Genomic DNA, 13431 nt, shown 5'->3' on the forward strand with positions numbered 1-13431 from the left:
CAATATCAAACTGCTCAGAGCTGGGATACTATGCCTGAAAATGGGAAACTGTTTTAAGCTAAAACTACAGTATAATAATAAAGGACCTGGAAAATCTAAAGAAACTGTAGCTTACATATCACACACAATATAAGCAACAAGAACATGAGTCAGAAGTCAAGGTTCAGACCAAGTGGTACAGTATGTGAATATTGATTTACAGCTGTACAGCTGTGAGTTGTGGAGCAACAGGACACAGCATGAGCCTCCACCTGACTGACAGATGGACATTACCCTGCTGGGAAGGATCTGAAAAACCTGACCTTCTACTCCACACAGAGGAAAAGAGGGAGGAGGAAAACATAAGGGAGAGAGAGAAGGTGTACATTTCTATTGTGTATTTCACTTTAGTTTATTATCTACTTCACTTGCTTGGGCAATATTAACATATGTTTCACTTTTTTTTTTAACTAGGCAAGTCAGTTAAGAAAAAAATCGTATTTTCAATGACGGCCTAGGAACAGTGGGTTAACTGCCTGTTCAGGGGCAGAACGACAGATTTGTACCTTGTCAGCTCGGAGATTTGAACTCGCAACCTTTCAGTTACTAGTCCAACACTCTAACCACTAGGCTACCCTGCCACCCCATGCTAATACAGCCCTTGAATTGAATTGAGAAGGGGGGGTAGAGAAAAATATTAAAAGCCAGTGTTGTGCCTCAAGCTGGGCTGTCTGTGGCACTCCCTTTGTTCTAATCAAAGCCCTCACAGAGTAAGCTGATGGGGTGATTTGGGCAGGAGGGCGGGGGTGATGAGGGGTGATGAGCCTTGCTGTCTCTGCCCGCTGCTCCTGGGGCTGTGGCCTCTAACCCCTGTGTGTGGCTGCAGCCCCGGCCCCCTGCAGGACAGACAGTGGCCTCTAACCCCTGTGTGTGGCTGCAGCCCCGGCCCCCTGCAGGACAGACAGTGGCCTCTAACCCCTGTGTGTGGCTGCAGCCCTGGCCCCGGCCCCCTGCAGGACAGACAGTGGCCTCTAACCCCTGTGTGTGGCTGCAGCCCTGGCCCCGGCCCCCTGCAGGACAGACAGTGGCCTCTAACCCCTGTGTGTGGCTGCAGCCCTGGCCCCGGCCCCCTGCAGGACAGACAGTGGCCTTTAGAATGTGACACAGCCCTGTCACAGTGCATCAGTGACCTTTATCCCTTCTGACCACAGTAAACACGGCTGACATGTTTTGGTATCCTTCCCCAGATCTGTGTCTCGACACAATCCTGTCTCTGAGCTCTACGGACAATTCCTTTGACCTCATGGCTTGGTTTTTGCTATGACATGCACTGTCAACGGTGGGACCTTATATAGACAGGTGTGTGCCTGTCCAAATCATGTCCAATCAATTTAATTTACCACAGGTGGACTTCAATCAAGTTGTAGAAACATCTCAAGGTTGATCATTTGAAACAGGATGCACCTGAGCTTAATTTCGAGTCTCATAGCAAAAGGTCTGAATACTTATGTAAATAAGGTATTTCTGTTTTAAATTTTTTATGAATTTGCAATAATTTCTAAACACCTGTTTTCACTTTGTCATTATTGGGTATTGTGTGTAGATTGATGAGGAATCAAGTTTATTTAAAACCTCTTAAATGTTAAGGCCCCATATTTGGGGACCCTATTGGATTTGTTTTATTCAATTCATTATGGTATGAGAACAGTAGCCCCTATTTGCAAAAGCAAGGTGTCTGCGGAGAGTTGAGTATCTTGGCTATTGATCGGTATCTTAAAATATTTGGTGTGAATTACTACCATACATGGGCATACAAACTTATAAGGGCAGGCTGAGCTGATTACCTTATTTCAAGATGGCTGCTACCTACATTCCGTTTAGCATTGTGAAGCATAAACAAAATAAACACGGATACACACCAAAAGCCGGGACTCCATAGATCATGAGGATGTCTTATTTGTCTGCCTGGGACATATCGTTATTGATCACCAGACCCGAGAGTCAAAATGTTTATTTTACACAGCGTTTTCACCAAATATCTTACAAGATAAGCTTCCATTTGGTCTGTGTTTGAGCTATGGCTACATGAGGGGTATCAAATGAATCCCTATGTTGGTAGGAACAAATGTTGCCTATTGCCGATGTTATCTGATGATGTATGACTTAATGGACACATTGAATGTCCACATTCGCGTCACATCTTTGAGCATAAAAAATATGACGATACCTGCTTACTCGCTGTAGGCATCCATTACACAGGTGATTGGCTACTGGGGCACCTTGACAGTCTTGTAGCCAACGAGATAAGCTTTCCAGCGATATGCAGTTGACCTGGGTGGGAGAAAGCAAGGCCTCGAACCTTTTATGCATACCGCAAACTATTACTACCGGGCTCAGAGACAAGACGCACCGAGCACGATTTCATTTAATTTCTTTAGCATGAAACATAGTTTCTCAAGGGTGAAAAAAAGGTAAAAATGAAGAATATCGAACAGGAACCTAAAAAGAAGGCAGCTATGAATAAGTATACCGACATAGAAACTTTGAATAAAATACTGGAGTCGGACACGGATTAGGGGAGCGATTTGGACGAGAATTTCGACTCGGACGACGAAGATTGTTTTCTAGAAGGATTGGATCCACTTTTAGATCTGTAAGGACATTATCTTCATGACTTTATAGCTCATTTACTATATGTATTTCGTTTTTTATAAGTTGTCTGCTTTTTGTGCTTTGGATTTAGTTTACATAGGCCATTGTAACAAGTCATTTCAATGTTATATAATTACAAAGTAGGTATTGTCTATGTTTCATATTAGTTCACTGTTTGCTGTTCTAAGTTTCATCCTTGTAACTTTGAAGAGGCCACTAAACTCTTATGGCCATTGTTGATTTGTGGTTCTCACCTCTTCCTTTGTCTCCAAAGTGTTACTGTGTGCATTGTGTGTGTGTGCTTCACACCTTCTATGTGAGTCACTGCACAGGTAAAGTTGACCCTAATGTTGTTTTGTACATTTAGTCAACTGTGATTCTGTGTGTCTTATAACGATACATCCCTTTATTTTATTCACAACAAAGTGGAGGATGCAGAGGATTTGGATGGTGGCGTTTGGGAGCCACGTCTCCCCAGCAACCGCACCTGCTGGTCAAGGTCTTCATCCACTACTGCTATGTCAATCACCCTGTCTAATGGTTCTACATCCACTTTTCATAGACTTCTTGAAAAAGAAAATACAGTTGAAGTCAGAAGTTTACATACACTTAGGTTGGAGTCATAAAAACTCATTTTCAACCACTCCACAAATTTCCTGTTAACAAACTATAGTTTTGGCAAGTCAGTGAGGACATCTTCTTTGTGCATGATACAAGTAATTTTTCCAATAACTGTATCACAATTCCAGTGTGTCAGAAGTTTACATACACTAAGTTGACTGTGCCTTTAAACAACTTGGAAAATTCACAAAAATGATATCATGACTTTAGAAGCTTCTGATAGGCTAATTGACATAATTTGAGTCAATTGGAGGTGTACCTGTGGATGTATTTCAAGGCCAACCATCAAACTCAGTGCCTCTTCGCTTGACATCATGGGAAAATCAAAAGAAATCAGCCAAGACATCAGATTTTTTTTTTGTAGAACTCCACAAGTCTGGTTCATCCTTGGGAGCAATTTCCAAGCACCTGAAGGTACCACGTTCATCTGTACAAACAATAGTACGCAAGTATAAACACCATGGGACCACGCAGCCGTCATACCGCTCAGGATGGAGAAGCGTACTGTCTCTTAGAGATAAACGTACTTTGGTGTGAAAAGTGCAAATCAATCCCAGAACAACAGCAAAGGACCTTGTGAAGATGCTGGAGGAAACAGCCACAAAAGTATCTATAACCACAGTAAAACGACGGGCCGGGCGCAGTGTGTGCTAACCAAGGTCACCAGGTGCACGGCGTTTCCTCCGACACATTGGTGTGGCTGGCTTCCGGGTTGGATGCGCGCTGTGTTAAGAAGCAGTGCGGCTTGGTTGGGTCGTGTTTCGGAGGACGCATGACTTTCGACCTTCGTCTCTCCTGAGCACGTACGGGAGTTGTAGCGATGAGACAAGATAGTAACTACTAATAATTGGATACTATGAAATTGGGGAGAAAAAGGGGTTTAAAATATAAAATAAATAATAATAATAATAAAAATAAAATAATTTAAAAAATGGAAAGAATATGGCACCACAACAAACCTGCCAGAGAGAGGGCCGCCCACCAAAACTCACAGACCAGGCAAGGAGAAAAATTAATCAGAGAGGCAACAAAGAGACCAAAGACAACCCTGAAGGAGCTGCAAAGAGGAGATTGGAGTATCTGTCCATAGGACCACTTTAAGCTGTACACTCCAAAAAGCTGGGCTTAACGGAAGAGCGTCCAGAAAAAAAGCCATTGCTTAAAGAAAAAAAATAAGCAGACATGTTTGGTGTTTGCCAAAAGGCATGTGGAAGAATCCCCAAACATATGGAAGAAGGTACTCTGGTCAGATGAGACTAAAATTGAGCTTTTTGGCCATCAAGGAAAATGCTATGTCTGGCCCAAACCCAACACCTCATCAACCTGAGCACAACATCCCCACAGTGAAGCATGGTGGTGGCAGCATCATGCTGTGGGGATGTTTTTCATTGGCAGGGACTGTGAAACTGGTCAGAATTGAAGGATGGTGCTAAATATAGGGAAATTCTTGAGGGAAACCTGTTTCAGTCCTCCAGAGATTTGAAACTGGGACGGAGGTTCGCCTGCCAGCAGGACAATGACTGTAAGCATACTGCTAAAGTATCACTTGAGTGGATCAGGGAAACATTTACATGTATTGGAATGGCCTAGTCAAAGCCCAGAACTCAATCCAATTGAGAATCTGTTTTAAAGATTGCTGTACACCAGCGGAACCCATCCAACTTGAAGGAGCTGGAGCAGTTTTGCCTTGAAGAGTGGTTAAAATTCCCAGTGGCTAGATGTGCCAAGCTTATAGAGACATACCCCAAGAAATTGCTACAAAAGGTGGCTCTACAAAGTATTGACTTGGGTGGGGGGGGGGGGTGAATAGTTATACACACTCAAGTTTTCAGTTTCTTGTCTTGTTTGTTTCACAATAAAAAAATTGCATCGTCATCAAAGTGGTAGGCATGTTGTATAAATCAAAAGATACAAACACACCAAAAATGCTTTATTTAGGGATAGACAGGAGCACACTCGAACACAACAAACTAAGCATTTTTGTGTAGTGAGTCCGCCAGATCTGAGGCAGTAGGGATGACCAGGCATGTTATCTTGACAAATGCATGAATGTGACCATGTTCCTGTCCTGCTAAGCATTCAAAATGTAATGAGTACTTTGTGTGTCAGGGAAAATGTATGGAGTAAAATGTACATTATTTTCTTTAGGAATGTAGTGAAGTAAAAGTAGAGCAAAATATCAATAGTGAAGTACAGATATCCCAAAAAACTACTTAAAAGTAGTACTTTAAAGTATTTTTACTTAAGTACTTTACACCACCGGATTGTATGATGTACACAGAGTCTTACAGAGTCAGAGTTTACGTCATCTTCGCAGATGGGATACTGAGTGCAGCCAGTGACGAGACAACAGGTACAACTGTTGAGACAACTGACTTTCTGACAAAGTAACACACAAGTCTTTAAAGACCATGATATATTGCAGAGCAATTTTTCTGGCAATGGAGGTGGGTATGAGACACTGGAGCAATGAGCAACATGAACATTAATATTAGATCAATAGATCAATTTAAGCTTATTCCCACCACATCTGTACTGAAATTCACAGCTGTGCTCTGTCCATCAACTCAACCTGCTGCCAGTCAAGTCAATGGCAATATAGACAAAGATAACTAGCTACATTAAGCAAACTTCCAACTTCATAATTGTAAACTAGAAAGATGTAAATGGTTTTAAGATAGCTAGCCATCTAAAATGAAATGTACACAGCTATAGCTAGCTAACACTCTACCTGGCTAGCTAGATAGCTAATTTAGCCAGTTTGTCCCATTGACTTTGCATGAGCTCTGGTTAGCATCCAACCATGGATATTTTTGTCAGTTAAACATGACAAACTGTGCACAGTATATATTTATGAACATATGACCATATACTGAGTGTACAAAACACCTTCCTAATATTGAGTTGCACCCCCTTTTGCCCTCAGAACAGCCTCAATTTGTCGAGGCATGGACTCGACAAGGTGTCAAGCGTTCCACAGGGATGTTGGCCCATGTTGACTGAAATACTTCCTACAGTTGTGTCAAATTGGCTGGATGTCCTTTGGGTGGAGGGCCATTCTTGAAACACACGGGAAACTGTTGAGCATGAAAAACCCAGCAGCGTTGCAGTTCTTGACAAAAACCGGTGCGTCTGGTACCTACTATCATACACAAAGGCACTTAAATAATTTGTCTTGCACATTCACCCTATGAATGGCACACAAACCATGTCTCAAATGTCTCAAGGCTTAAAAATCCTTATTTAACCTGTCTCCTCCCTTTCATCTACACTGATTGACGTGGATTTAACAAGTGACATCAATAAGGGATCATGGCTTTCACCTGGATTCACCTGGTCAGTCTGTCATGAAAAGAGCAGGTGTACTTAATGTTTAGTATACTCAGTGTATATTGCAGTAAGAAATCATTTGAGACGTGGAAGTCAACTTTTCACTCCAAAACGGGAGTAGATTTTCTCTCACTTCAGATCAAAAACGGTTGTTTTCCAAAACATTTTAGGATGGTAGACTGATCACATGACCAATATCTATGCTCTGATTGGAGGATTTCTAGAAATTGCCCATTAGGTGGCGCTGCCGATCAAAACCCTGCAGATAAAAACAAAAAATGTAATTTTCAAAGATTTTTTTGTTAGTTTATCATGGCCTAATGAAGAGCATAATTCCACATTGATAGTACAGAAAGAGCTGAAGCCATTTAGTGGAACAGCAAGTGAGAATTAGATTTGGTTTCTGAGAAGTAATAAATTCAAGTCCTAATAGCAGCTAGTACAGCACTCATCAGGAGGCCTTCCATTAAGCTCTGCCAGTTTGTGTGTTTGTGTGTAAATGGGGAGAGAGAGAGAGAGAGAGAGAGACAACATGCCCCCTGGGCTTCAAAACAATGAACAGAAAAAAACATATACATTCCAAATTACACAGCATTGGCATTACACTCGAGGCTACGGCATGATTCACCAGACATTGATGGTATAGGGATACGTGTGGGAGTAGCTGCCTTCAATCCAGGGACTACTGTACTGTAGTGTAAGGACAGGAAATGCTGTAAACCAATTTAACAGAAATAAAATGCTATTTTCCCTTGACAGTAATTTGAACAGGGTACAGAGTGGATGACACATTCAGAAAACACCTCTGATATTGTCTATGTAGGACTATTCTACCTCCAGTGTTGTCCTGGATTACTCTGCTGTTTAGTGAATCTAAAGGAGGGAGTCTAATACAGCTCAGCACTTAAGAGCTCTGTACTGTTCTGTTCTGTACTGCTCTGTACTGCGCTGTTCTGTAGTGTTCCGTTCCGTACCGTTCTGTTCTGTTCCTTACTGTACTGTTCTGTACTGTTCTATTCCTTACTGTTATGTACTGTTCCTTACTGTTATGTGCTGTTCTGTTCCTTACTGTTATGTACTGTTCCTTACTGTTCTGTACTGTTCTGTTCCTTACTCGTTATATTCTGTACTGTACTGTTATGTTCCTTACTGTTATGTACTGTACTGTACTGATCTGTTCCTTACTGTTATGTCCTGTACTGTACTGTCCTGTACTGTTCTGTTCCTTACTGTTATGTACTCTTCCTTACTGTTATGTACTGTTCTGTTCCTTACTGTTATGTACTGTTCCTTACTGTTATGTACTGTTCTGTTCCTTACTGTTATGTTCTGTTCTGTTCCTTACTGTTATGTTCTGTTCCTTACTGTACTGTTATGTACTGTTCCTTACTGTACTGTTATGTTCTGTTCCTTACTGTTATGTTCTGTTCCTTACTGTACTGTTATGTTCTGTTCCTTACTGTTATGTTCTGTTCCTTACTGTACTGTTATGTTCTGTTCCTTACTGTACTGTTATGTACTGTTCCTTACTGTTATGTTCTGTTCCTTACTGTACTGTTATGTTCTGTTCCTTACTGTTATGTTCTGTTCCTTACTGTACTGTTATGTTCTGTTCCTTACTGTACTGTTATGTTCTGTTCCTTACTGTTATGTTCTGTTCCTTACTGTACTGTTATGTTCTGTTCCTTACTGTTATGTACTGTACTGTTATGTTCTGTTCTTACTGTACTGTTATGTTCTGTTCCTGTACTGTTACTGTTATGTACTGTTCCTTACTTATGTACTGTTCTGTTCCTTACTGTTATGTTCTGTTCTGTTCCTTACTGTTATGTTCTGTTCCTTACTGTACTGTTATGTACTGTTCCTTACTGTACTGTTATGTTCTGTTCCTTACTGTTATGTACTGTTCCTTACTGTACTGTTATGTTCTGTTCCTTACTGTTATGTACTGTTCTGTTCATTACTGTACTGTTATGTTCTGTTCCTTACTGTTATGTTCTGTTCCTTACTGTACTGTTATGTTCTGTTCCTTACTGTACTGTTATGTTCTGTTCCTTACTGTACTGTTATGTTCTGTTCCTTACTGTACTGTTATGTACTGTTCCTTACTGTACTGTTATGTACTGTTCCTTACTGTTATGTTCTGTTCCTTACTGTACTGTTATGTTCTGTTCCTTACTGTACTGTTATGTTCTGTTCCTTACTGTACTGTTATGTACTGTTCTGTTCCTTACTGTACTGTTATGTTCTGTTCCTTACTGTTATGTTCTGTTCCTTACTGTACTGTTATGTACTGTTCCTTACTGTACTGTTATGTACTGTTCTGTTCCTTACTGTACTGTTATGTTCTGTTCCTTACTGTTATGTTCTGTTCCTTACTGTACTGTTATGTACTGTTCCTTACTGTACTGTTATGTACTGTTCCTTACTGTTATGTTCTGTTCCTTACTGTACTGTTATGTTCTGTTCCTTACTGTACTGTTATGTTCTGTTCCTTACTGTACTGTTATGTACTGTACTGTACTGATCTGTTCCTTACTGTTATGTCCTGTACTGTACTGTCCTGTACTGTTCTGTTCCTTACTGTTATGTACTCTTCCTTACTGTTATGTACTGTTATGTTCCTTACTGTTATGTACTGTTCCTTACTGTTATGTACTGTTCTGTTCCTTACTGTTATGTTCTGTTCTGTTCCTTACTGTTATGTTCTGTTCCTTACTGTACTGTTATGTACTGTTCCTTACTGTTATGTACTGTTCTGTTCCTTACTGTTATGTTCTGTTCCTTACTGTACTGTTATGTACTGTTCCTTACTGTACTGTTACGTTCTGTTCCTTACTGTTATGTTCTGTTCCTTACTGTACTGTTATGTACTGTTCCTTACTGTACTGTTATGTACTGTTCTGTTCCTTACTGTACTGTTATGTTCTGTTCCTTACTGTTATGTACTGTTCTGTTCCTTACTGTACTGTTATGTACTGTTCCTTACTGTTATGTACTGTTCTGTTCCTTACTGTACTGTTATGTTCCTTACTGTACTGTTATGTACTGTTCCTTACTGTTATGTTCTGTTCCTTACTGTACTGTTATGTACTGTTCTGTTCCTTACTGTACTGTTATGTTCTGTTCCTTACTGTTATGTACTGTTCTGTTCCTTACTGTACTGTTATGTACTGTTCCTTACTGTTATGTACTGTTCTGTTCCTTACTGTACTGTTATGTTCCTTACTGTACTGTTATGTACTGTTCCTTACTGTTATGTTCTGTTCCTTACTGTACTGTTATGTACTGTTCCTTACTGTTCTGTTCCTTACTGTTATGTTCTGTTCCTTACTGTACTGTTATGTTCTGTTCCTTACTGTACTGTTATGTTCTGTTCCTTACTGTTATGTTCTGTTCCTTACTGTACTGTTATGTTCTGTTCCTTACTGTACTGTTATGTACTGTTCCTTACTGTTATGTTCTGTTCCTTACTGTACTGTTATGTTCTGTTCCTTACTGTTATGTTCTGTTCCTTACTGTACTGTTATGTACTGTTCCTTACTGTACTGTTATGTTCTGTTCCTTACTGTTATGTTCTGTTCTTTACTGTACTGTTATGTTCTGTTCCTTACTGTACTGTTATGTTCTGTTCCTTACTGTACTGTTATGTACTGTTCTGTTCCTTACTGTTATGTTCTGTTCCTTACTGTACTGTTATGTACTGTTCCTTACTGTTATGTTCTGTTCCTTACTGTACTGTTATGTACTGTTCCTTACTGTACTGTTATGTTCTGTTCCTTACTGTTATGTTCTGTTCCTTACTGTTATGTACTGTTCTGTTCCTTACTGTACTGTTATGTTCTGTTCCTTACTGTACTGTTATGTACTGTTCTGTTCCTTACTGTTATGTTCTGTTCCTTACTGTACTGTTATGTACTGTTCCTTACTGTACTGTTATGTTCTGTTCCTTACTGTTATGTTCTGTTCTTTACTGTACTGTTATGTTCTGTTCCTTACTGTTATGTTCTGTTCCTTACTGTTATGTACTGTTCTGTTCCTTACTGTACTGTTATGTTCTGTTCCTTACTGTACTGTTATGTACTGTTCTGTTCCTTACTGTTATGTTCTGTTCCTTACTGTACTGTTATGTACTGTTCCTTACTGTACTGTTATGTTCTGTTCCTTACTGTTATGTTCTGTTCTTTACTGTACTGTTATGTTCTGTTCCTTACTGTACTGTTATGTTCTGTTCCTTACTGTACTGTTATGTACTGTTCTGTTCCTTACTGTTATGTTCTGTTCCTTACTGTACTGTTATGTACTGTTCCTTACTGTTATGTTCTGTTCCTTACTGTACTGTTATGTACTGTTCCTTACTGTACTGTTATGTTCTGTTCCTTACTGTTATGTTCTGTTCCTTACTGTTATGTACTGTTCTGTTCCTTACTGTACTGTTATGTTCTGTTCCTTACTGTACTGTTATGTACGGTTCTGTTCCTTACTGTTATGTTCTGTTCCTTACTGTACTGTTATGTACTGTTCCTTACTGTACTGTTATGTTCTGTTCCTTACTGTACTGTTATGTCCTGTTCCTTACTGTTATGTTCTGTTCCTTACTGTACTATTATGTACTGTTCCTTACTGTACTGTTATGTTCTGTTCCTTACTGTTATGTTCTGTTCCTTACTGTACTGTTCTGTTCTGTACTGCGCTGTACTGCTCTGTTCTGTAGTGTTCCGTTCCGTACCGTTCTGTTCTGTTCTGTTCCTTACTGTTATGTTCCTTACTGTACTTTTCTGTACTGTCCTGTTCCTTACTGTTATATTCTGTTCTGTACTGTTCTGTACTGTTATGTTCCTTACTGTTATGTACTGTACTGTCCTGTCCTGTACTGTTATGTTCCTTACTGTTATGTACTGTACTGTACTGATCTGTTCCTTACTGTTATGTTCCTTACTGTTATGTACTGTACTGATCTGTTCCTTACTGTTATGTACTGTACTGTACTGATCTGTTCCTTACTGTTATGTACTGTACTGTCCTGTCCTGTACTGTTATGTTCCTTACTGTTATGTACTGTACTGTACTGATCTGTTCCTTACTGTTATGTTCCTTACTGTTATGTACTGTACTGTACTGATCTGTTCCTTACTGTTATGTCCTGTACTGTACTGTCCTGTACTGTTATGTTCCTTACTGTTATGTACTGTTCCTTACTGTTATGTACTGTTCTGTTCCTTACTGTTATGTTCCTTACTGTACTGTTCTGTACTGTCCTGTTCCTTACTGTTATATTCTGTTCTGTACTGTTCTGTTCCTTACTCGTTATATTCTGTACTGTACTGTTATGTTCCTTACTGTTATGTACTGTACTGTACTGATCTGTTCCTTACTGTTATGTCCTGTCCTGTACTGTTCTGTTCCTTACTGTTATGTACTGTTCCTTACTGTTATGTACTGTTCTGTTCCTTAATGTTATGTACTGTTCCTTACTGTTATATTCTGTTCTGTACTGTTCTGTTCCTTACTGTTATGTACTGTACTGTACTGATCTGTTCCTTACTGTTATGTCCTGTACTGTACTGTCCTGTACTGTTCTGTTCCTTACTGGTATGTACTGTTCTGTTCCTTACTGTTATGTTCTGTTCCTTACTGTTATGTACTGTTCTGTTCCTTACTGTTATGTACTGTTCCTTACTGTTATGTACTGTTCTGTTCCTTACTGTTATGTACTGTTCCTTACTGTTATGTACTGTTCCTTACTGTTATGTACTGTTCCTTACTGTTATGTACTGTTCCTTACTGTTATGTACTGTTCTGTTCCTTACTGTTATGTACTGTTCCTTACTGTTATGTACTGTTCTGTTCCTTACTGTTATGTACTGTTCCTTACTGTTATGTACTGTTCTGTTCCTTACTGTTATGTACTGTTCTGTTCCTTACTGTTATGTACTGTTCTGTTCCTTACTGTTATGTTCTATTCCTTACTGTTATGTACTGTTCCTTACTGTTATGTACTGTTCTGTTCCTTACTGTTATGTATTGTTCCTTACTGTTATGTACTGTTCTGTTCCTTACTGTTATGTACTGTTCCTTACTGTTATGTACTGTTCTGTTCCTTACTGTTATGTACTGTTCCTTACTGTTATGTACTGTTCTGTTCCTTACTGTTATGTACTGTTATGTACTGTTCTGTTCCTTATTGTTATGTACTGTACTGTTCCTTACTGTTATGTTCTGTACTGTGTGTGTGAAAACATTCCAGTCAGGTCACTCCCAATGCAAACACTTGGTGGGCAAGCATATATTTCACAAAACACTGCTTCAAATGTGAGAAAACAGGGAAAATACAAACACTGTAAACTATGTAAATGAATACTCCCATTCGATTAGGCTAACGCCATGCCAATATAGTCAGACAGAAGCTTCATGTTAAACAGAGCCAGCAGGTAAGTGAAATGACTTGTAAAGAGCACTACTGTATGTGCTTCATAATAGTGGGTTGATAACAACACCTTTCCCACAGACAGGGATGGTGTCAGGACATGATGTTGACACTCACCCAGACAGGACTCCCAGGACCAGGTTGAGCATGAAGAAGGATCCGATGATGATGAGGGGGATGAAATAGATCCAGTTCCAGGTGTTCCCTGAGGCATCGTTGGCCTGCAGAAACACACACAGAGAGAAGGACGGGTGATACTTTTTTACATTAGCAACGGTGCTTATTGAACATTGTGCCTGGGGAAGAAAAAGAGTAGCAATAAACAATACCGTTTTCTTTTGGTGTGCTACAAAAATTACAAGATTCTGTTTTATTATTATTGCTATCAATATGATGGGGGGAAAAACTCAAAGTAGGTTTTA

At 39.7% G+C, this 13431-nt stretch overlaps 1 protein-coding gene across 1 annotated transcript in view; it reads right to left on the reverse strand.

The window, feature by feature from the left end:
- The window catches only part of LOC115111440 (voltage-dependent N-type calcium channel subunit alpha-1B-like), a 177769-nt gene that overhangs the window by 74202 nt on the left and 90136 nt on the right, over positions 1–13431 (reverse strand). The window contains 1 exon segment of the mRNA XM_065011492.1: positions 13127–13230. Coding sequence (XP_064867564.1) covers positions 13127–13230 — 104 coding nt within the window.

This window comes from Oncorhynchus nerka, linkage group LG27, assembly GCF_034236695.1.
Source record: "Oncorhynchus nerka isolate Pitt River linkage group LG27, Oner_Uvic_2.0, whole genome shotgun sequence".
Classification (NCBI taxonomy): Eukaryota; Metazoa; Chordata; class Actinopteri; order Salmoniformes; family Salmonidae; genus Oncorhynchus; species Oncorhynchus nerka.